Source organism: Hakea prostrata, chromosome 7 (assembly GCF_041222555.1).
Source record: "Hakea prostrata isolate BN-2017 chromosome 7, UWA_Hpros_2, whole genome shotgun sequence".
NCBI classification, from domain to species: domain Eukaryota; kingdom Viridiplantae; phylum Streptophyta; class Magnoliopsida; order Proteales; family Proteaceae; genus Hakea; species Hakea prostrata.
This window is the reverse complement of record NC_142606.1, coordinates 67825364-67850138: the sequence shown is the minus strand read 5'-3', so window position 1 is coordinate 67850138 and position 24775 is coordinate 67825364. Positions and strand designations below refer to the sequence as shown.

Sequence of the window (24775 nt, the reverse complement as noted above, 5' to 3'; positions counted from 1 at the left end):
CAAGAAATCATGCACTTGACCACAGGATAACAGGAAAATGACTTGACTTAAACATTTAGGAGGGGAAGAAGAAGAAGCAATCAGGAGAAATTTAGCATTTGGTGCCGCGTTGGAATATTTGCTCGTCATCTATATTAAAGTAAAGATTTTAAAAAATATATCTATATTAGGGTAATGGTAATCCCTAAAACGGTGGTCGAATGTCTATTTTTAAATGCATGATTACTGGTACAATACTACAATCTTGGATTTTGCCTCTTTAAAAACAATGGAAATTCCACATACATCTTACCTTCTCCAAACTCCCTAAACCTCATTAAAAATGGGAATTTTGTGCAATACTGAATTTTATTTATTTATTATTTTTATCTGAGATTCATCTGAACTAATTTACGACAGTAAACATACCGGATTCGAATCGGATAGTGGTATATCCATACTTGCATCCTATTATATTCGGACGGATTCGGATAATATCCTATCGATTCTCGGACGGATCTGTCGGATTCGGATGATAATCGGATAATTATTTTCTTAAGTAGATTACACCATTACCTTTTTATTTGTGAGGGCTAGGTTTGGAATTTAAGAATTTAGCAACTTTGGTAGCTATTTTAGTAGAAAATCTAAAAGAATAGTCACATATCATAGGTCGAATTTATAAAAATAAGAATAATAAATCTAAATAAGTAACTTAATCGGATAATTTTATCGAACGGATAATAATCGGTAAGAAAGGGGTATACCATATCCGCATCCTATTAATAATCAAACGGATTCAGATACCCCTAAACGGATGCGGACGTGAATTTGGAAGCGGATTTCGGTTATCCATTTACACCCCTAATTTACGCTCACCTCAACTATATCCTTAGGAGAGCTTTTATATAATTAATATAGGATTGTTGAGCTACATAGAGGCATCTATGGTTTGACTTCCTAATTTTTCTGAATGTCATGCTCTTGGTTAATGAAACTCTCCGAGATCACCTCCAAAAGTTCCACGATTCTCTCCTGCATTGATGGCCTACAAGAATCAAAATAACCTAGACGTAGCAAGAGGGATTGAGTATTTCCATTCTTATGGTGTTCCACAGAAAATCCATCGCCATATCAAACCCTGAAAGCATCTTGCTCAATTCAACATGTTGCACCCACACCATGACACATCACTAGCTCATTATAACTGTGTTTTTCACTTCCAGTATTTGACTCTCCAATGGATTGTGGCGTTGAAAATTATGGTAGGCAATTGGCTCCCAAATGCAGGATTTTGTTGTTATTTTTTGCAACCTCACCGAGCAAGAAGAAAAGGGGAAAAGAAAAATACAAGAACACAGGTGAATCTTTCCACATAAATGAAGTGACTTGATCAGTAAACTAGCCATCCTCTAAACAACCAAGCCGCAAAAATAGGTTCCTTGTTATCTGTAATCCTCTGCATCTTCTTGGTTCTCATGTTTTTAGTTTCTTCAACTAGCTCAGGTTCAATTTATGAGAAATTCCTCGAATGTGTTGCAGATTATCTTTTTGAATCGATTTTTGAAAACTCATCCTTCTCTTTTGTCTTGAACTCCAATATACAAAACCTTAGATTCCTTTCATATAAGAACCCAAAACTTCTCTTCATTCTCACACCTACCTATGAATCCCAAAGCCAAGCAGTTGTTATCTGTTCTAAACAGTATAATCTACAGATCAAAGGCAGGAATAGTGGCCATGACTACGAAAGTTTAAAAATGGAATTGTGAGTGTAAAAATGCAAATTTGGAAAAATAAAAGGTCTTAGAGTGTGATAAAGGTATCCTGGAGGATATAAAATCAAACAAAACCGGACTTTTCACATGAAATCGCACAAGTCTAAACCAAGAAAACGACTTCTTAACAACTTCAATTTTGAATCACTTGTTCTACTTTTCATGACCTGACATTCTATCCAATTTATTATTTTTAATACAGAAAAAGAGAATGCTATCCAAACATGTGGGGTGTGAAACACTGAATGATCGAAGTTCATATGCTTTTCCCTTCTTGCACACACAAACAATATGATGTTTCAGAATCCATTTTTACTTTTTTTCGTTTGGTAGAAAGTCTCAAATTCCATTCTATGCCTTCAATTTCAATCCTTCATACATAAGGAACATACATAAGCTTATAAATCAAGTAACCCCATACCATTCACTCTGATTTTGAGTTCTAAAAGGGAAAATCAGAGCCCAACAAACCTATCAATATTTCTGTGCATCTAATCAATATCTATCTATGCTTATAAACAAACAAATTCAAGTGTATCCATCCTCCTGCGAGAAGAAGGGGAAAAAATGAAAAATCAATCCACAAACAATAAAAGAAATTTAATTTCCCACATTGGGCTTCTGGTTAATTTGCTTTTCTTTGATGGAATTCATCTTCTCAAGCTTCAAACCTGCTCGGAATCTTGCAATAAAGGTATCAGCTTTAGTGTTTACATCTGGACTGGGACAGAATACTGCTCTCTTGCCATCTCCATCTTCAATCATCTCCACAGCAGCAGCATTCACAGTGGTTGAGGTAGTTGACATGGACAAAAATGATTCACATTCAAATTCAGATTCCTTCACCGTTGGTGAATCAACAGGTGAGCTGCTACACGAATTCTGGAAATGCCCACCAACCAAAAAATCCATTTCTGGCATTTGGAATGGCGGACAAGGAGGAGGTTTTGGAATTAATGGAGATTGCCCTCCACTGTTCAGGTTCTCATCTTCGCTGTATAACATATTGTTCGCTTTCACCGGTAACGGAGGTTTTCCACCGCCGGCATATATTGCCTGGCTTTTCCGAGGTGGATTGGAAGATGGGTTTGGTGGCACTGATGGTGTCTCACTCTGGGTGTTCCGTTTGGTTGATGATTCAAGTCTTGGTGGTGGTGGAGGTGGTGGAGGAGATGGGTTCAGCTGTGAAAGTGAAATTGAGTAGATTCTCTTGCTCTTGCTGGATTTCTTGTAGGAGAATAAATTGTGAAATACAGAAGCAGGAGGAGGTAGTGGTGGTGGTGGAGGAGGAGGCCGCCGCGGCGGTGGAGGAGCTCCTTCTCCTCCTGAGTGCGAAATGGATTGATTGGGGATATCCTGATTCTCCTTGTAATTCTTCTTCTTCTTCTTCTTCCTGTGTTGATACAGAAAAGCTAGTGAGATGGCTATATCCTTAGCACCGCTTCTTCTCTTCTTATCACTTCGTCCTCTCTTTTGCTCTGACTGATGATGATACGAAGACGGTCTTGGGGGTGGAAGAGGCGGCGGCGGCGGCGGCGAAGACTGCAAGGGTGGCCTTCTCATGATTTCCGACACAACTTCTTCTGGGTTCTCCACATTTTCCTTACGCTTTACTGAATGAAATGTTCGGCTTGTTTTGGGTTTGATCACCCATGAAGGAGGCGGAGGCGGAGGTGGCGGCACCGGCACCGGTGGCTGTACTGGAGGCGGTGGCGATGATGAAGAAGAAGCCTTCGTGGGACGAAGCCAAAAAGTATCAACAGGTATGGTTTTGATCTCCAAATGTGGCTCACTCTCAGATAGTCCTCGTCGACGGCGAATGTATTCCGACGCCGACCGGTAATTGTTCAAAGCGATATCATTGTCGTCAAAGAATCGCCATCTCTCATCTTCGCCGGAAGCCCATGAAAACTCTTGCCTGAGATCTGGGTACGAGCTGCAACTCCTCCTCAAACGACCCACATTCGTAGTTGTCGTCCTCACAGCATCGTAGATCCTTGGATCTGAAGAATACTCAAACCATTGAGGTCTGGGAGTTGTTGATTGAACTGGGTTCTCTTCAACCTCTTCTGCCATGTAAGCAGAGACACCATTAACTTCTTCCAAACCAGAGGAAGAAGAAGAAGATAAAGCCAAGCCATCATCATTTCTTCTTTTGAGAAACCCACAAGCAACAGCAAAAAGAACAAGCAAAAGATTGAGCGAATCCCAATTACGTTTCACAGAACTAGATTTCAAAGTCTGAGAAGCATAGGAAAGAACAGAAGGTACAACAACAAACAAAAGCAAGAAAGCCACAGTTGGAAGCAACACTATTAACAGAGTTGGATTGAAAAGTAAAGAAGATGATCGACGATGTCGATGACGATCTAGATTATTACTTGTCTGAAGCCAAAAGGGTGTCGATGGTTCTCCATTTTCTTCCATAATCAAGAGTGAAGGAGGAGAAATTAGCTTTTTTGGGGTCACTTCGGCTCTGGTTTTTGCTGTTCTTTGCTTTTGCTTTGGGCCTCTTTGGCTTTGGAGTTTATATATTATTTGGTAAGGTGTGTTTGGTTGGGAGCGTGGGAAGGAAATGATTAGAGGAAGTATAAGCGAGGGAAAGCCTTAGAATTACTTATAAAGTTGGTTTTTAATTATCTAAAACAAAAGAAAACACGTCTTTGAGTTCTCTAAGTCACGCTTTTTAGGGTCTTTTCTATTGAAAAGGAAAAAAACAGCTACTTACATGTGCAAATGGTATGAAAACACACTTTATTGAGATATTAACTTCTAATTCCTTCTATTCTATGACACCATGGTCCATTGGACCATTGGATACTTCTATGTAAGTGGTACTTGAAATACTTCATAAAATAAATAAAAGTTGTATAAGGATTAAGGGTTGGGTTGGGTCCCATTTTATTGTTATCATATACATGTTTTAGGGTCTGGTAATGACTTTTCAATGGGGTTAGTGTTAGGGTTAGGGTTAGGGTTAGGGTTAGGGTTAGGGTTGGGTTGGGTTATGTGAAACCAATTCCTTGATAAGTTTCCTAACTCCTTTCTCTTTTCTTTTAGTTGGTACTTATGCCACACATCCTTTAATACAAGGATCCTCCTCTAAAGCCATGTATATGTATTACTTACCATTCACTACCAAAATCCCCTATTCAAGAAGAAAGGTAGATTGTGGCTAAGACTAAGCCAAAGAGGTGTTCGTGGACAGCCTTATCTTAGACACTGAATTGTCACTGCATTCACTTCGTTCACTCCTATTACAGGTTCTAAGACAAGGAGATTGTGACTAACCCAAGGATAGAGGTATAGTTGACACCTATATCAGAAGTAGACATGGCAGCGAGACTTGTAGGTAGAGGTCCAACAGGAGAACCAAGTAATTGCAGGCACCGGAAGCGCCCTCATAAAAAACTAACCTAACCGTTTTTGCGTAATATAAATAAAATCAGTGAGCGCATGCCGTCTCTTGCAGATGTGGGCTTTCAGGGTGAGAAGAACAGCTTTCCAAACATCTTTTTCATATATATATATATTTTTTTCCGGATAAATTCAGAAGACTCATACAAGAATTTGAGTCACACTCTTTCTCATAGGCATGTATCAAGGTATCAATTTGCTAAAAATTAACGGGCCTTGTTAAAATGGATTAATAGAACTCTTACTATTGCTAATCGAAGAAATAGCTTGTTTGTCATGTTAAAGGAAAACAAAAATAGAAAAATAAACACTTAAAAAAAGGGAGAAGTGGAGATGCCACTTTCTTTCCCCTCTTTAAATCAATTTGGCATACGAAATAGACGAGTAAAGCTAAGAATGCATGAATGTACAAGAATTGAAATTTTAAGATTGTCATTATTATTAGTTTTCAGAAAAAGAGTTATTCTTTTTTGGTCTATAAAACAAAAGGGGGGAAGGAATTATTCTTTTTTGGTCTATAAAACAAAAGGGGGAAGGACTAAATCCCTAATAAAACCCATCATGAATGAAATATCAAAAATCAAATAGAAGCCAACAAAAAGTAATTAATAAACCAGTTTTACATGAAATGTCAATTTCAATGGATGATGCAAATGTCCATCAACAATGTGTGATATTGTTATTTGTTTATTGGATTCTTTTAACAGCATATGTACAATTGTGTACAATTTGTTTTGAATATGATTGATAGAAGGATTCTCACTTTCAAAGTTGTCTTTTACTGCAAAGGGAGGCAATTGAAGTTTGGCTAGATCAATTTAGAAGTACCTTGATTAAGAGGTAATTTTTACACATAATTTAATATATTTACTATAAAGTTTTGGACATATTAGCTCATCTGCTAGTTTGAGGAATCAAGATCAGGTCGAATTGAATGAATTAGTACATATCAATTGAGCTTTCATTTCTTGCTATAATTGATTTGGGTTAGGAATTTTTCTTAATTTTATTTTTGTTGCTTTTGTCAGATCTCAGTCAATTTTTATCAAATATTTTCAAATTATATTTGAAATGAGTTTCTAATATTTGGTTTAATTGCTATAAGCTTACTGGTCAATGCAGGGTTGGTAGAGTAGTAAGATCCATACTTCTCAGTGGAGAGGTCATGGTTCGACCATTGCAGACGACAAAGCTCCCCTCTGAAGATGTAATCGAGGTGCGTACAAGCTGGCCAGATGAACCTTAGATATAAACATGATAAATGTACATCAAAATTATTTTAAAAATAAAAAAGAATGTTATCTCAATAAATTTTTAGGAATAAGATGAGGTAATCAAATATGAATAGAGTTTTCTTTTATTTTTATTTTTTTCATAGCATCTAACTACACCCTATAGAGGGTTTCATATTTGCATATATATAATATGAGTGAAGCATAACAAAGAAATTTTTTTTTGGTAAAGGGAAAGTTTACTCTTTTAGGGTTAGAGAAAGGGACAGATAATTAAGAAGAAGAAACATGCTTTACATCACTTAGAAGCTAAGAATAAGTATAGACTGAACAATTGAGAACTTTACTTGAAGGACTAACTTGCACTGGGATCATATCTGATTAGATTATTGGCTCTTAACCGATCTACTTAAAAAACCTAAAATCACTCTTTTGGTGCCCTTCTAGGGTTTCAAGAGTTGCAACTTGCCTTAGCTTTTCAACCAAACCTGAGCTTAGATAGAATTTTGGTTGAGAATTCTATACCTTGAGAGTTGGGTTAGGGCTGAAATTTTTTGACCTTCACTTAGTGCAGGGTTGGTTCAGTGTAAATAAATAGATCATATTTGGAAGACATGAAAAAGAAAGAATTGTAAATGAAAATCAAAGAATGATACTGACTAGTTCCATAATACATTCCTTCTAAGCATTGAGAAGTCATGGTGTCTGCCACAGTTAAGAGCATGAAGAAATGAAGTGCAACAATTTGGTAGAAATTAATAAAAAACTTTATGGCATTAAGCTTTGGGGAAGAGAATGTTACTCACTTCCCTACCAATTTTTGTAGAGAAGGGAGGTCACTGCAAATACTATTCCATGTCCACCACCCATTTTTTCATCACTTTTGAGTCAAATTGGGATATTTTTGGCTTTTGTTGTTTGAACCCATATCGAATATGGACTGGTAAGCATTCTCCATCCTTGCTTCAGAAGAAGAGAAAAATTGATATCCTCCGTTTTCCTAAACCTCCAGCCTCCCTCGGTTGGGGACAGACTACACACCCTCTTCTAGTTTGATCCCTGGATACTGCATGGAGGACAAATAACTGATCAGTTGAAACTTTGATGCCATAGAAAATCATGGTGGCAAGAGTGATTGAATCACTGGAGAATACTAACAAGGAGTTAGTCTCACCCATGCAATTACACTCCCTTTCCATCCTTCAATCCATTAATTCATCCAACTCCCCAAACTCATGGGTTTCTCTCATCTTGACAAAGGGTGACTTCGCCACCAAATTGGCAAGGTGAGCATTGTTGAAATTGAGAGAGCCCCGAAGGAACCAATACAATCACAAAACTTGGTGGAAATCTTTTTGGAAACTTCCACTTCATCCTAAATTTAAATCCTTCTTGTGACGTATTGGGAATTTGGGGTGTCAATAAAAGTATAAAAGCATGTTGACCCGGCCCGGCCCAAACCCGCCCTGAGCCCAATTTTTCCAACCCGAAGGGCTGGCTTGGGTCACAAAATATAACAAGGTCGGGTTGGGTCATACTTAATTTAGGCTTTTCTTCTTCTTTTTTTCCTGTAAAAAAACAGATAAATAAGAAAAACTACATCTTAATATTATTATCTGTTCAACAGTACATCTTATTTGGTCAAGCAACTAGAAAAGAAACTTCCTCTTTTTAAAGATCGTTGAAACATATTATACCTTCTTAGGGCAGTAGCTTAATGTTTTAGAAAAAAAGGCTTGCTATAGCCCAAGTACCTAATCATCCTTGAACAAAGAACTCTCCACCCTTTTTAACATCACTCCAACCTCAAAACTAGACATCTACCTTGGCATCCCCCTCTTTAGTGGACAGTTGAACAAAACACATTGTGAAACTTCAATTTGAAGAGTTGACTCAAGACTTCAAGGGTGGAATACAAAACGTTTTGCAAGAAAATTCGTATTAACTCAATTCACCATCAATGATTTACCTACACACTTCACGTGATGCTTCAAGTTATCTTCTTCCATTTTGAAAGACCTAGGTGGAGCTTCTAGGAACTTCATCTCATCTAAAGGAGATGGCTCTCTCATACACACCATCTCTTGGAAAAACATTTGCAAATTCAAGAGAAGTGGTTGTCTAACCTTCAAAAGGATGGCCAACATGAATTGGGCATTACTTGCTAAAAGAAAAAGGCCTGGAAACTTCACAATCCCCAACATTGCTTATAGATCTCCATTGGATAGGCTGAAATAATTTACACTTCCAGGTTAAGTCCATTATTTCTCGATTCAACACAAGGACAAGCAACAAAGACAATACCCTAATTTATTTGAACTTGCTCTAAACCATTTGGATCAATTGCCCAAGCAATATTCATGGTAAGCAAGATGAATATGTTCTAATTGTATAAATATGCTTCCCAGCATAGACAGGAATAAAAGAACACAACATTCCCAAAGCTACTAGAGGGGTTCTCTCAGTTTGAGGCGGAGAGACTCGCCTCTGTAGTCTCTCTCCACCTCCTTTGGTTTCTCTCTTCCTCTCCTTCGTTTCTCTCTCCCGTCTCTTCTGTTTCTTCTTACGTCTCCTCCAGTTCTCTCTCACGTCTTCTCCAGATTTTTCTCTCCCATCCCGCCTTTGCCTCTCCCATCTCCACCTCGCCTCCCTCCCGCCTCTCCCTGCTCTCCCATCCCGCCTTCCCTACTCTCCTTCTCTCTTGTTTCTTCTCTCCTTCTCTCCTGTTTCGCCTTTCCCGGCTCCGACTCGCCTCTCCCTGCTCTCCCTCTCTTCTGTTTCTCCATCTCCTCTCCATCTTCGTCTCTCCCTTTGATCTGCCAAGGAACACCAAATCTGGTCTCCACCTGCGCGGAACACCAGATCTAGTGTTTCGTTTTACTTTTCTGCTCCCCTCCCTCCTCTACTCACCTTCCTCCTTTTTCTTTTGCTCGGACGCTCAGATCTGTAGCTTTTTTGGCTTCGATCTGTTTGTTTTTCCGGCCTATCTCTTTCCCTGGTTGCAGCACTTCTATTTTCCTTTTTTAGTTTAAAATAAAAAATAAACTCTTTGGTTGCAGTGATCCTTGGTGCATACCGCAGATTAACTCCAAATCTAGAAGTATAAGTTCTTCTGCGACGAGCTTGATAGGTACGCCTCTACGGCAGAGCCGGATGGCAAGTCCAAACCTCCTCCACACTTTGCTCTCTAGGCCACCCAAAGTCAAGTCCTTTTTAACCATTGCGTTTGAGTTGATTTTAGTCCATCCCACTTGGGATTTTCTCCATTCATTTGATCGTGTCTTAGGGGCCCGAGTGCATGGTAGAGTACTAAGGTGGCCCGCCACAAATTCTTGGTTGTCTTTGCTTGCTTTCTCGATAACCTTATGCAGATGCCAAATTTTCTAATTGAAGGCTCATTTCGGGCTGTTCATAGGTACCAAAGTATGAATGATGCTTTCCTTGCAGCCTAGCCGTAGGTCTCTTTTCTCGTCTCTTTGAAAGAACTCTAGGACCCTATAAAGTCATGTACTTTGTGGTGTTGGACTCCTCTGTAAGTTAAGTTATACCTGAGCCAGACCGCCTTTGCAAACTTGCATCTTAAGAGAATGTGTTCCACAGATTTGGCCCCTTCTAAATATCTTTGGCATGTCTCTTCAACATGGATTTTTCTTTGGTAAAGGCCTTCTATTGTAGGAAGCCCCCTCGCACAAGCCTGCCATAGGAATTGCCTAATCTTAAGGATAGTGAGGCAGCTCCATATGCTCTTCTAGGTACCACCATGGACTTCCTCCCATATATGGTTTTTTGAGCTAAAGTGTTTAGCCAACATCTTTTGGTTCTCTTCCTCCAAAATCAGATAGTAGGCTGATTTAACTGAAAATGCCTCATTCCTTGCTACAACCCAATAGATGGAGTCTTGTAAACCAAAAAGGCCCAAGTGAATTTTGAGTATTTCCTTCACATCTTCTTCGTGGAAATATGCCTCTAAAATCTGCTGGTTCCAAACTCTTGAATTCGGGCCAATCAGCTCTGATGCATAGACTAGGTTGCAGCTTGGGTATCTCAGAGATTTTGGCTTAAAACCTGGACTTGTGGGTATCGAAGGGCCACCCCAAATTTAGATCTTTGACACATTATTGACCTTCCAATAGATAGCTCTCTTTAGATAATCCCTACCCTCAATCAAGCTTCCCTAGGCCCATGAGGGATGTTGGCCCAACTTAGCTTCAAGGAAGTCAACCTAAGGGAATATATGTTTACAAAAAAAAAACCCTTAGGGAATATATATTCTTTATGACCTAGGCCCTATGCTTTCACTTACATATTACATACCATTTTTTCCCATTAATTGGTTCCTAATAAAATGAACCGTTTTGACAAACATTGACAATCAATTTTTCTATTTTTCGAGAACAAAAGAACAACTTGAATTATTCTACAAGAGCGATAATAAACATTTTCTTAGGGTTTACAAACCCCTCATAGGTTTCTAGAATATTTAAATGCACGACAATTTGGTTTCAATTTCGATTGAATTGGATTGGACTCTTGATTCGTTTTCAATTCAAAGAATTACCTTATGAAATCGAATCACAATCAAATATTGGAGTCCGGATTAGCTCATTGTGAAGCTTCTGATTAACACAATAGGGGTGGGGTCCACTGAAACTTTTATCTCTTATTTTTTTTCTTTCAATATTTTATAAGTGGGTTTCACTTCTGTGTGGTTCAAAAGCACCAGGAGGGAGCACATTGTTTCTTTGGAGGGAGGGGTGGTCTAAATCCTACGGACCCACCACATAAGATCACAATATGGCAAGAAAATGGAATTGTTGAATTAGTGCATAAGTGGAAAAAGAAATTAGATAGAGCATCTGTTCTGGTCCAAGGAAGGAGCGTCCAAGTAAACAAGAAATGGAGGGATCGGGAGGCGACTAGTCTCCCTTTCCTCTGCTGGCTTGGCTGTACAAGGAAGTTCGTTCGTTCGTTCTTCTTCCAAACCAGTGAAACCACCATTCCTTGCTTTGATCAATCTTTCATTCCCTGTTCTTCCCTTTTTCAAGATTCGTAATTGAATTCGAAAATGGCGGCTTTGATTTCCTGCATCTTCTCTTCCTCGACCTTGATGTCAATGGGGCTCTATCACCTCATCTGCACCACCCGAAACCACCTGAAATCCCCTCGAGACTACACCGCAAAACCCTACCACCCATTTCCTCCGGCGTCTTCTTCACGTCTCCGCCACATTCAGCTATACCTGCTCATCATCTACCTCTTGTTCGCCTTTGGTCACCAGCTTCTCACTTCTTTCGACTCCGACCCACTCATCAAAGGTCACACCCCAGTTCATCGCTTCTCTTCCTTGCAATCCGCCGCCGTGATTTTCCTCTTCTTAATCCTTTTCGTCTCGCTCCTCATTTCTTCCACCACATCCCTCCTTCCCATCCCTTCTGACCTTTTCTTCGCTTTAGCCTCCGTTGTCTTCTTTCTTCACTACTATGTCTCCTCCTCCGCCGCCTCTGTGCAGATCTCCGATCTCCAGGCCAAATGCGATTCCATCTCTTCTTGGATTTCTGCCGGTGCCGCCCTTCTTTGCCTCTTTCTCGCTTGCCAGCCTAGATTGTTCATTGCCGATGTGGGTCTTGGAGCTTCGGTTTTTCTTCAGGGGCTCTGGGCTTTGCAGACTGGATTATCGCTTTACGTCGAGGCTTTCATCCCCGAAGGTTGTCATCGGCTCTTGGATGTTGTCAATGGAGTCGAGGGTTCCACTAAATGTGATTTGGAGGAGTCTAGACTTAGGGCGGTTGCTATTCTGGATCTTGCATTCGTGTTTCAGGTCACTGTTGTTCTCGTCGCTGTCCTTGTTATATATGCAGTCATAGCTAAGAGTGTTGGTTTGAAAAGGCTTGGCTCCTATGAGGCATTGCCCGCTATGTCATCCGGAGCCGGAGATTCCAATCACAATCACGTTCAGATGAAGTCTTTGTCTGGAATGCAGGCCTGATATTCTCATCTCAGGTACGTCTTCTTTTTGGGTGGAGAAGTCGTTTATGTTGTCCCTTCTCGTGCTTTGTTGTGGCTGATCTGTTCAAGTTTTCATGACTTGCTTTTCCTTCTAATTATAATGTGCAATCATGGTAAATTGGTTAGTGCGTTCAACTATACGTTGTGGTTGATGGTCAATTTGATATTTTTTGTGGAGGTTTAATTGTTAGTTTCGCTTAGTAGATCCAAGTTAATTTTGTTTTTCTTTCTGTATATTACTCAGGAGCTGGCTCTTAAATATACAGATGTGTTTATGTAGTCATTTATGTATGCATTCATTAATTATTTCCTGCATCCGTTAGCAATGTTGATTTAACCACTTCACTTCTAGTTTGCATTCTGGGTTGTGTTCTTGGATTTCTATGTTGGGATAAGTTTTGCGGTCTTCTGATTTAATGGCATGTTTTCTTGATGTAAGCCAAGGAGGGGAGTTGTTGTTATTGTTGTGGATGATTATCAGCAATTTCTTGGGTTTTAATGGCCTGCGGTGAAGGGGAAGCTGGGTTTTATGTTTTTCGGCAATTGGGGAATTAGGGTTTAGTATTGCGGTTAGGGTTTGGGATATCAGAATGGGCCTAGAGTTGAAGCGGTTGAGGACAAACTGCTGTCCAACGTTTTTTCTGCTTGAATCTTGCTTTTCTTTCAATCCTGGATTGTCTTGAATTCTTCACGTAGCTTTAGGGTCAATTCTAGGGTTTATAACTGTGGGGAAGGCTAATGGTGGCAACTGAAGGTTATTTGGGTGAGCTAGATGTAAGTCCTACTGTGGTTTAGGGTTTAGACTAGGTAGGCAGCAAGGCTTTAGGGTTTTTTCAGATTTATTAACTTCCAGAATTCTGCCGCAGGCAAGAGAGAATAGAGGGAGGGCTGGGAAGGTCTTAGGTTCTGGGGAATGGTATTTGATGTTTCTTGAAGGAGAAGGGAATGTGAGGTGCTGCTGCAGTTGGTGATCAAGAATCAATCAAGAATCATTGAATAATAGAGCTCTCAAGATGTTGCAGGGTTCCCCTCAATGGAGCCCTACTTGATACCTCCTTGGCTAGAAATTCTCAGCAATATTATTCATAAAAAACTGATCTGTTACATCACTAGGCCTTGAATTTTTAGCCAATCAAATAGGACTCCCAAGTAGAACTTGATTCTATGGAGTTCTACTTCTAGAAAGATCTAAGACTCAATCTTGGACTCAAACTCCTAATTGTAAATTACAATCAAAATGAAAGACTAGTAATAATTCAGTTAGGACTCTTCTAATTAGAAAGAACCCAACTAGATAAACTAAAAGAAATTAAATTAAAGAAAAGGACCAAGATTGCCATAATGGTTGTGCAAGAGCCTGGCGGCGGCTATGACTTCTTGGCGGTTTTTTTTTTTTTTGGGGGGGGGGGGGGGTTTGGAGTTTACCTCATTTCTGTTCCACAAGCAAGTGATCTACCTGTCTGGTAATTATTGTACAAAATTGTTGCAGGATGTGGTTACTTTTATGTCCTAGCAAAGTGTGATATAGTTTGATATTTCCCAGACCAGAATTCAGCTGCCATCTGAGAAACTCTGGCATTTGCAGTCTTATAATTTTAAGGGTTCTATTCCACAAGCAAGTGATCTTCCTGTGTGATAATTAGCAGACAAAATTATTGGAGGATTTGGTCACTGGTTCAGTAGAGTGTCCTGGCAAAATGTTATATAGTTTGATATTTTTTAGACCAGAATCCTGCTTCTATCTTAGAACCTTTGGCATCTTTATTTGATATTTTCTGTTAGAGTCACAGATAGCTGTCCGAAATGGTTTGCCTTCTTGCCTATAGACAATTGCTAGGAAGCTATCTCAAGGCAACTACTGAATTTCTGGTAATTCAGTTAGTTAGGCATTTGGAACCCTCATCAAGTGTCATCATCTTGACTTGATGGTGTTAGGATCCCCATGTTTGCACCCAGAGATTATGCTTCTGAGGACTCAGAGTTTCAGAAAAAATTGTAAGTACCATGAAGTAATCCACTTAATACTGAATGTGAACTATTTCACTGTTGCCTGGATTGTCCACAGTATGTCACCGGGTAATCTGCCTCAAAAAGTGAGCTGCTGGGTTCTGTAGGTTGATAAAGGTCATCAGAATTGTCCTTCACATCTCACTTCATCCCTATCAGGAACTTCTATAGATCTGCCACATGATTGATGTTATAAGCATTACGTAGGTGTATTTAGAAGGTTGGAATTACTCTTATGTTGTCTTGGATGCCTCTATATTCTGGAGTAAATAAATAAATAAATACCCAGAAATTGAAATTATTGATTGGAACAATGTTGTTCTTTGTTGGGTGGTGCTTTCTTCCACTCTTTTGAAGTAAACTAAAATACATATTTGTGTGCTGATATAATTATGCTTTTAGTAGGGTCTTTTGTTATTCCCAGGTTGACGCTAAGAAGGGAAAAGGGGTTGGGGGGGAAGGAGAAAGTGGGTGAATCGGTGTATTTTAAGACTCTCTTCAATGTGGCAATGCTTCTTTAATCTTAAGTCAAGATTGGCCGTGACAATCTCGTAATTTCCAACCTTACATAGACACATCCAACCAAACACCACAATTTGCTTGGGTCTACCAGACAGTGTTCCAACACTCTGTAATTGAAACACCAATATATGCTTTGTAATAAACTAGAGACCATGGTTATTAAAGCAGCCAAAGCGATTGGGGCTCCGTCTTGGCGACTAGGCGACTAAGCGGAGCTTAGGCGGCAATAAAGCGACCAAAGCGGTTTAGTCAATATTTAAATATAACTAATTTTAAACTACTTTTTATAATAAACTAAAGTACTAAACAAACATTTAACAATCACATTCATAAAAATATAAATAAAAAAAAAAATTCTAGAATCACAATTATGAAAAATTATCCAAAAAAATAACAAAAACATAACTTTATTATTCATATATAGTTTAGTGAAATTATCCACCATCTAATCACTCGCAAGTTGCAAATCCGAAATGAATAACAATATTATTCATATATAGTTTAGTGAAATTATTTTTAACATGAGTTCATGACTTTCTTGTAAAATATACATGAATAATATTCGAATTGGAATCAGAATTGATGTATCAATTTTCCCCTTTTTTTAACCAAACAGTGCTGACATGATAAATTAATAGATCTCATTATTCCAATTTCCAAGTCATTATTTATTTAATGATCCATTGATTATCAATGTTGAATATGACTCATGCTTCACATTTTGTTGCCAACAAGTACTTTGGGCCTTGGAGTTCATTTGCAAATTGGGTCTCGAATCCGAAATGGCATGCATATTTAAATTTATATACGGCATTGTAGAATAAATGATGATTAAAAAAAAAAGAAAAAATAATATGTACAAATTACAAAATGTAAAAAAAGCGGCTGCTTTAGCATCTAGGCGGCAATATGGCGCAAAAGGTGGCAAAGCTATGCCTAAGCAAAAAAGCGGCAAGAAATCAGATCGTTTGTTTGGCGGTTGCATTTTAAGCGGTCAACAAACCGCTTTGGCGCCTAGGCGGACGCTTTAATAACCATGCGAGAAACATAAGGCACCAAATTTACATGGTTCATTCAGATTGCCTTATCCAGAGTAATACCCCAGCCAGGGTTTTGTATATTACTTAATACGCTGTTCAATGTTTTGACTGCAAATAGTCCGGGAATTCCAATCCCTGCTTCAATTTGAGATGCAACAAGGGCAACAACCCCAACCCCCTTTGTCAGCCCCTACTTGCTAGGTTACAATATAAAAGTAGAAAATTCAGGTTCCCCAACTTAAATTGATGCTCTAGGGTTTTCACCACTGAACACAACCTTGAAAAATAAAACTAAGAACTTGTGAATATGGGTTACCCTCAATCTGTGTAATTCTGCAGATTATTGTCAGTGCTCTGTCTTATTTCTCTCACAAGAATTCTGTTGCTTGGTTATTCTTTCCCAGCCATATTCAATGCATGGTAGTAGAGGACCCAGCAGATAATGCTCTACCTCATGACTTCCTTTTTTTTTCAATAGTTAGAATCTTCGTATTCTGCTGAAGGATACCCTTTTGTAATTGCAGCCGCATTTCTTCTTAACAGTTCGCAAGTGTCCCACTTAGAGTCTTCATTTGAATTTGATTCCTAGCATTAGCCATTCAGTTTATACTTGAGCAGATTTAAGGATACATTAATCCATAATATTCACGTTTCCATCTTCCAGTTGAATTGGTGACGTGAACACGAAATAGAGGCCCATCAAGAGCCACAAGGAGGCCTAGCACTTCCAGACCCATGCGCACCCCTCTAGGGGTATTTTTGTCCTTCTATGATTTTTCTTTTTCTTATTTGGTTATTCATTCCAGTTGGGATTCTAATCTGATTTAAGAGCCCCAATTAAGTTATCTTAAAGTCGTGTAAAGGCTATAAATTCTCAAGCCTACCACAGAGTTTTTCAGTTTTGAATGAATAAAGATATTGAGATTTTACAGCCAGGGAGGTATTGGCATGGTTCCTTTGAGGGGGACCCTGTGGTTGTCTAGTGTGCCATTCTTCATTAAATTCTGCAGTTTCCTCGTTCAATCCCAGCAGTTTCAGCATCGATCCCAGCAAGCAAAAGCAACATCCAGCCTGTTAAATTCATCTCAGAGCTTTCCCCAGGCAATTCCAGCCTCCCCAACCCATTGCAACTCTTCTAAACCCTGCTCTGTTCTGCGCAAGGCAGAATACCCCACCCCAGGCCATTGCATTCCTCATGGTCATAGATCCCTCCCTCTCCTGTAGAGGTCTCTAGCCTCTGCCCCACCCTCCTGCCACTTCCCTAGACAATTCCCTACATCCCCAGCCCCTTCAACTGCCCCCTCCCTCTCTCTCTCTCTCTCTCTCTCTCTCTCTCTCTCTCTCTCTCTCTCTTTTTTGGCGATAAACCAGAAACCCAGAAAAATTCAGAAAAGAAAAATAGAAAGAGAAGAAAAGAAGGGGAAAAATAGAAAAGAAAAGAAGGAAAAAAAAAAAAAAAAGAAAAGAAAAGAAGAGAGAAAGATTGGGAAATTTCTCAAAGATCCTCCCGAATTCGACCCAAACCTATAACTCTTCATCCCATTCTAGCTTTGATACATACCAATACCTTTCCAGACCCCCTTAGACCAACAAAATTTCACCCAATTGGGCAACCCCATGACCTATTGAAACTACCAAAACCAACCCCAAAACCCTAGGTTCGACCCAAACTGAAGAGATCTGAAGGCCCATTCTCCTTGGTTCACATCAATTGGTCTCAGCTATAGTACTCCTTTTGCTGCCCCACTTTCTATTGAATCTCAAGTTGCTTGAGAATCCACTTAATAATAGGATCTTAGTTAATGTATAAAACCATATTTAAACCACTTTTTAATGTCAATCTGTTTTTAGGAATCTACTTAGCAATTGGAATCCTAGTTCACATATAGAACCATATTTAAGTAAAAAGGTCATCACTAGTTAAACTCCTTTGTTCCAAGTTTTTGTCCATCTTGTTAACTCCTCCTTGGACCATTAACCGTCGTCAACCTAACTCAATCTGAACCATTCTATTGAACCATTTGAGCCCTTCTATTGAACTGCCCAACCACCTCACTCAAGTTGCCAACAATGACAACCCACGATTAATTTGCCCAACAATCTAGCCCTTCAAAATTGTGCCTATTCACCGTACAAATTCACTTTCTATTGCACTTCTCTCCATGGTAGGAGATCTCAATCTCAAGGGCAATCTTGAACTCCAAAAAATGAGATCTTGCGAGATCTTGGTCAAGATATTGTAATTTTTGGGAGCTCAACTCGAGTGAACTCGAGGGCCCGTCTTGGGGGGGGGGGTTGTAAGGGTCAGGTTGGGTTGAAACTTGGTATATAACTTATTTAGACAACACTAGTGGCCTCAGATTTGTGAGAAAACAGCTCAACCTTTAGTTTGAAACTAAAATGCTATAGGAATGAACATGCAATATTATAAAACATGAAATATAGAACCGTTAATTGATAAAAATGAAAGCCACGTGATAATCTACAGCAAATAACTTAAATTGTTTAGAATTTCATCCATATGAGTACAATACAACATCATCATTCTCGACTCTCAATAATACAGTAGTACAAGTATCATAAGTTACATAACTTCATAACAAAATAAGGTGAAATGAAATCAATCAATGCATAAATCCACCAGCACCGTGACCACTTCCTACAAGTCTTCTACTAGCAGCTTTACAGTGTTCAACCAACTCGAGAACACCTTGCTTGAAGAACACCTTCAAATGACCTTGATTGATGTTGTTGTTTTGTTGATGTAGATGTGCTAAACAGTACTTAGAGTGTTGTAGGCGAAGATCCAACAAGATTCAGGCAAAAAAATCTGGCCAGAATGGGTCTTGCAGGCTGTTGTTGAGAGAAGAACCGAGAGGTGGTTTTGAACCAAGATCTCAATTGAGTTGGTGAATTATTATGGTATTGCCTTTGGTCTGGTCTCGAGGCCCTAGAAAAGTGAGATCTTGGCGAGTTGGGGTCTCGTGAGATCTCCTACCCTTTGACAAGAAGTACAAAGGGTGGTGATGCTTCAGAAGCTCCCCTCATAGATTCATTTGTAAGAGTGCCCACCACATCTTCGTATCCTACAAAATGAAACCTATATCTATGCATAACAACTCCCCCTGCATACGCAATACCATCTACTGTGGTCAAAGAGCAACAACTCCAAGTTCATCTCTTGGTGTATCAAAGTTGTCTTTAGCACTCCTTGAAAGAAAGTATAAATTTCCTAGTGTCCTAGAACCATGAGCCACAATCCTTCCATTCTTGGTCCTTTTGAAGACACAACTTTCTTTTTTAAATATAAACTCATTTCCCGGCTTTCTTTTTTGATCGACACTAAGAAAGTTATGTTTCAGCCCATTCACATATAACACATTGTTAGATTTGACTTTTCCTTGGTTCAAGTTAATAATCCCCCTAACTTCATTTTTGGCTCCACCGTTATTCCCAAGTTTAACTGAACCACCGTCAGGCTTGTCAAGGTTACAGAATCTACTCTTATCACCTGTTGTGTGAGTAGAAAGTGTGCTATCAAGAATCCAAGGGTATGGTTTTCTATTTACTTTGAAAGCTGTTTGAACAATCAGTGAACTATTGCTGTTTCTTTCCTTTCTTTTTCTCAACCCAAACTGCTTTTTCAGTGAGAGTGTTATGTTTTCTTGCATCCTCTTTCATAAACATATTCTCCTGCTTGTCTAGGTTTCTTCTAGAGTCTCTGTGAGGGATGAATGATCTTGCAATTTTTAGCTATGTGGCTCAATTTGTAGTATTTGTAACACCCGACTATCTCCTTTTCAAGTGGTGTAAATCTTTTTCTACTTGTGACAACTGTAGGCTTGACAATTCTTCTGCAATCTTTTACTTTATGTCCACACGTGTTGCACCCATAACTATATTCATAAAGCTCTGCCTTTGCGAAGTATTCTTTGTGTAGCCTCTTGACCTTTTATGACTAACTGTGGTAAAACCATATTTGTCAACCATTTTCCTAGAATAGTGTTCCACTTGTAAGTCTTTTTCCTTGTCACCAACAAGCCTCATGGAATATATTTTTCTCGTGTCTCAAAACTGCTATCTGAGGAACTTCGCTTCTCATAGCCAAGGCCAGATTTGTTGTTACGGGGTCTTTGGTAACTGAAAATTTCATAGTATCTTCCTCAGAAGTTTGATGTTTGCTTCAGCTGTTTGAGTACATATTTCTCTGCCTTTTCTACTCAAAACAGTAACCCCTAAGGATGTGATTGTTTGCTGGGGATGTGATTGCAAATGTAACTTCTTGGTTTTTGATAAGAATCCAGTGTTTGAGAGAGTTGTGAGTGTGTGATAGTTTGAAGTGTTGGGTTTGTAATTTGTTGAATTTTTTACGCGTGGGTCCTCTTAGTAGAGCATAAACTAATGTTGGATCCCCTTAATGCCGTTAAGTTTTTTCAAAATTCAAACCTAGAGGGACCAAAATACCCCTCAAATTATTTAATGACCAAACTAACCCTTTCCACATATCTTATTTCCACATATCTTATTTTCATTTTATGCCAACTATCCTAATACCTCACCAAAATAACCCCCCTTTCGTCTCTTTACTTTCTCTCTCTTCTTCAGAGGGTCAAACAGTGAGGGCTACTTGTATGATAGTATCTAGTGAGAAAGATTGATTTTCTCCTCAAAATAGAAGCTAAGACCTAGGCGATGACCAGCAGAAATAAGCAAATGAGTTTGATGAATCTTAGAGAGAGAGAGAACCCTAAATTGCCATTAAACAACTCTTCAAATACACGTTCCTGAAGTATAATATTTTATTTTTAGACATCAACCGTACATGGGTTCTTCTCTTGTGGTCTCCTACAATGGTATTTTCTTTCTGCTTCATATGTTCCTCTCTCATGTATAATTGTATATGCATTTTTTCCCCTTCGTTTTTCTGCAAACTGAAGGCTTCTTCATGCTGCTTTTATTTTTTGACAAAAAAGAAGTGTTGCTTTTATTGAATGTTCCAATTGATTTCTGTTGCTGCATTAAGATCAAAAGAAGAGAGAGAAATTAATTAGATTATCTGAACCTGGGTCAGGGACATACATAACTGAGACCAGAGAAATCAGACTCCTGGGTCTGTTAAGTGATTTGGATCTGGAGGTCAGCTTAATGGCATTATGCTTCTGTAATTGTTTCCTGGAAATTTTTTCCCACTTATATGTTAATAATTTTCTTGGATACGGACTGAATTTAGCAATGCGTGCAGCATCTTTTGGTGGAAGGAAAGCAAAATTTAGTTTTCAGTCTCTATCATGGCTGTTGGATTTTGGGTGGTGTTGTATTGCCTTGGATGTTTTGGTTGAAGAATTATTTTTGCCGTGACCGTGTGAATGGATTTTGGTGTCTTTTGGGTTTTGGTTAGGTATTAGGATAGTTGGCATAAGAATGAAAACAAGATATGTAGACTATTTTGGTCATTAAACAACTTGAGGGGTATTTTGGTTCCTCTAGGTTTGAAATTTTAAAAAAATTTAATGGTGAGAAATGCTGTTAGTTGCTCTGGGACTCTCACGTAATTTATTGCTCTAAGGGGACCCAACATTAGTTTGTGCACTACTAAGAGGACGCATGTGTAAAAACTCTAATTATTTAGGGGTTGAGAGTGTGAGTTGGAAGAGCATGTGACTTCTAGAAGCCTAAAGATTTAGGATCTGAAACACATTGGTTAAAGCCAGAATTGCAAAGATTGTGATATGACCAGAATTGAAGAAATATAAAAGAAACAGCAGTTCAAGATCTGATAAATGTAATAATGTTGTAAGCAGTTAAAAACTTGCTGAGCTTGCTAGAGAAGATATGAACTCAGCTTCCCACTGAAAACTTGCTGGAACCCCAGAATTTGATCCTTAATAAGGGTTACTGCTGAATTTTACAATAGCTTGCTAAAAATCACACAAAGTAACCACATTACCCATCTTTAAAAATAAAATCACATTAAGCTCTACGGATTTCTCATTAATACATATAGAAACTAAAGTGTATTTTGAGAAAAAAAGTGTACTTGAAATAGGAATTGATGTCCATTGCAACTAAAACACCTTCCAATGTAGGAATGGGAGTACTATCCATGGATCATTCAATCATTAATAACTAAGAAAATAAAGCTTTGAAACTAAAGTAATAAAGTAATTCCCATATTTTGTAACTCTTGACTATAATTTTAAAGCTATTTAAGTATCCTTGATGCAGAAGTGCTGCCTTGGGTCTACCCAGACCTACCTGGGATTCCAGACCTAGATGAATAAGGTTCAGTTTGAGTCATAGTGCTAAATATTAGGGATTTACTTTATTTCGGTGATAATGTGTTATTCTTTTAATTCTAAAAAGTTGGATACATTTGCAAGAGTGAGAGCTAGAGTTGGTTAGAACTTAGTACTTCCGTAGGATGCTTAGGAGATTATTTCCTTGTAAAAGTTCTCTCTTAGTTTATTAAGTTTCCTTTGGTAGTTGGATTTTCTATTTTCAAATAGGTTGTATTAGGGTGAAAATTTCAGATTGGAATATGGATTGAGTTTATGGTTTTGAGAGCCTGTGTGGCTGTGTGCGACTGTGCGTGCGCACTCTTCTTCTTCCCCCCCCCCCCTCCCAATCATTCTTAGGTCTGTGTTTGTCCTACAAAGGAAACCCATGGGACAAAAGACAACTCCTATATAACACAACCAGAGGCTTATTCCCTTGAAAAGAAAAACCACTACATATGCATAATATTTTTCCATGCTTAACGTGGAGACTCTTTAACTTATTGGCCAGAGAGGGTCAAAAGCTGGTTTGAAGTCTCCAGTCCCTCCTAAGATGGTATTGGATCAATCAGTCAATCTAACTTTGTTTTGCTTTCATAAATTTGGAAAACTAATTTTCTTGCAACAAGTTTGCCTTTAATGATACTCATAGTCCTAAATCTTTGTTGTTGGTGAATAGCGCTTGTGTCTGGAGTTGGAGAAATTTGCATGCTTCTGGACACCCTGCCTCACAAGATCCAGACAGGAAGGCACTTTTATGACACCTCCTGCTAATGGATTCTTCAAGATGATGCAAAGGAGGCAGTTTTGCCTAGATTTGACAGTATGTGATACACTTGTTTGTGACTGTTATGGTGTCCTCAGTCAGAGCTTAGGGGTGGAGAACGATATGAAGGCACCCAACCCTTTGCTGGTATGTGCTACTGTTTGTACAAAGCTTTCTCCTCTTTTAGTCATTGGGGTGTACCAAATTTGTGATTGAAACAGACTCTAATCTGAATAGCCTTGTCCTTAGTGTGCAGCCCCTGTTGTGGGAAATTTTGCAACTTTTTAGAGGAAATTTAGCATTTTATGCACTCTCTTAATCTTGTGTTGCCTCTCGGAAGACTCTTAACTACTTATCTCTATAACCTTTCAAAGCTAAATTGCTCCCAAGGCAAACACCTTTCCATGGTAGTTTTTTCTTCTTACCAAGTGTATCAAGTTGTAAAGAAAAGTTCTCCTTCCGTACTCCGAAGTTGTGATTTAGAATCTTGTTAGTCAATTTTAAGCACGGAAGAGGAGTCCCCAGTTGTTTGAAAAGTGGTTTTCCTCCTGCATTGCTATTGCTAGATGCCGTTGTGGCACATCGCCTATGTATTGCTGCTGCTTAAAACTGATGCATAGGCTGTTCATTCCATCTGCTTTTCCGAGTTATTTTCAGTGGAAACTATCTTTGCCTTGTGCCTTAAGTCTCTGAGTAGTCAATTCTGTCTAAGAAGCTCGGATCTTTTGAAGAACAGATGATGGGAACATGGTCTAAATGTTCATTTTTGGGTCTGAGTTAAAACTATTTCGCCTCTCCTGGGAGCTGGGATCAAATCAATCCTCCATCAGAAGTCCTTTTGGCAGCCTGAATCATACCAAAAATGGAAAGGCCAAGAAAAATGCGGATGGGTGAATGAGTTCTATCATTTTCGAAACTAACACAGTACCTCAAAAGACCAAAAAAGAAAAAACAGCTAGCCATTATCATGTTTCCGAGGGAGGGACTGTCAAGACCCGAATTTGTGAGAGAGATTGACATTGATGGAGCATTGAAATGTTAGGGGCGTGCTATCTAAAAATTGTTTATTAAACTTATTCTTATTTTGTAATCGTTCAAGAAATGCTTATGGAACATAAAAAAAATTCAGACTTTTTTAAAGCATACAAATATAAAAAAATAAAAAAAAGTTTTCACAAAGAAATATTGTAATAGAATTGTTATCAAACACACTAGTAATCAAAAAAAAAATACAATTGTTTTTCTTCTTCTTTCAAATAAAGGACCTGTCCATAATTTATATAACTTAATTTAGAGGTGTCTTATAAAAAAGTGATTGTCAAGGCTATTGCTAGGTTGGACACAGTGAAGTTTCTGGTCAAAGCCCATATGTCTCCATCTTCATGCAAGATCCATGCGAGCGGTTGGTATTCTTTTTTATTTGGGTAATTTCACTTGGACCCCCTGAGGTTTGACTCAGGTCAAATTTAGTCCAAAAAAGTCATACTTTGCATATGCCTCCCCTCAAAAAGGTCAATTAAGGACGGATAATTACTTTTGTGACTTAAATATCCTTACATCATTTAACCGTTAAGATTCCGCCACACATGCAACAAAAACCAATGGCTGTGAATGAACATGTGGGGTTTAAGTGCAAATATTAATATTTTAATTTATATCATGAGATGTTCTAATTTTTCAAATTTACGATTTCAAACCCAAGTCGTCCTTTCGTTCTCTTTGTCTCTTTCTTCTGTTTTACTGTTTTTAATCT

At 38.7% G+C, this 24775-nt stretch overlaps 2 protein-coding genes across 2 annotated transcripts; one reads left to right on the top strand and one right to left on the bottom strand.

Annotated features, from left to right (window-relative positions):
• Window positions 1-2033: 2033 nt before the first annotated feature.
• LOC149011806 (uncharacterized) lies at window positions 2034-4322 on the bottom strand. Its single transcript, XM_089164463.1, has one exon. It carries the CDS (start codon window positions 4182-4184, stop codon window positions 2358-2360), a length of 1827 nt encoding a protein of 608 aa, XP_089020589.1. The 5' UTR covers window positions 4185-4322; the 3' UTR covers window positions 2034-2357.
• A 6921-nt stretch (window positions 4323-11243) lies between these two features.
• LOC149011805 (uncharacterized) lies at window positions 11244-24132 on the top strand. The gene is made up of 2 exons (XM_089162272.1): window positions 11244-12406; window positions 22936-24132. Exon 1 carries the CDS (start codon window positions 11472-11474, stop codon window positions 12390-12392), a length of 921 nt encoding a protein of 306 aa, XP_089018398.1. The 5' UTR covers window positions 11244-11471; the 3' UTR covers window positions 12393-12406; window positions 22936-24132.
• The last annotated feature ends 643 nt before the right edge of the window (window positions 24133-24775 follow it).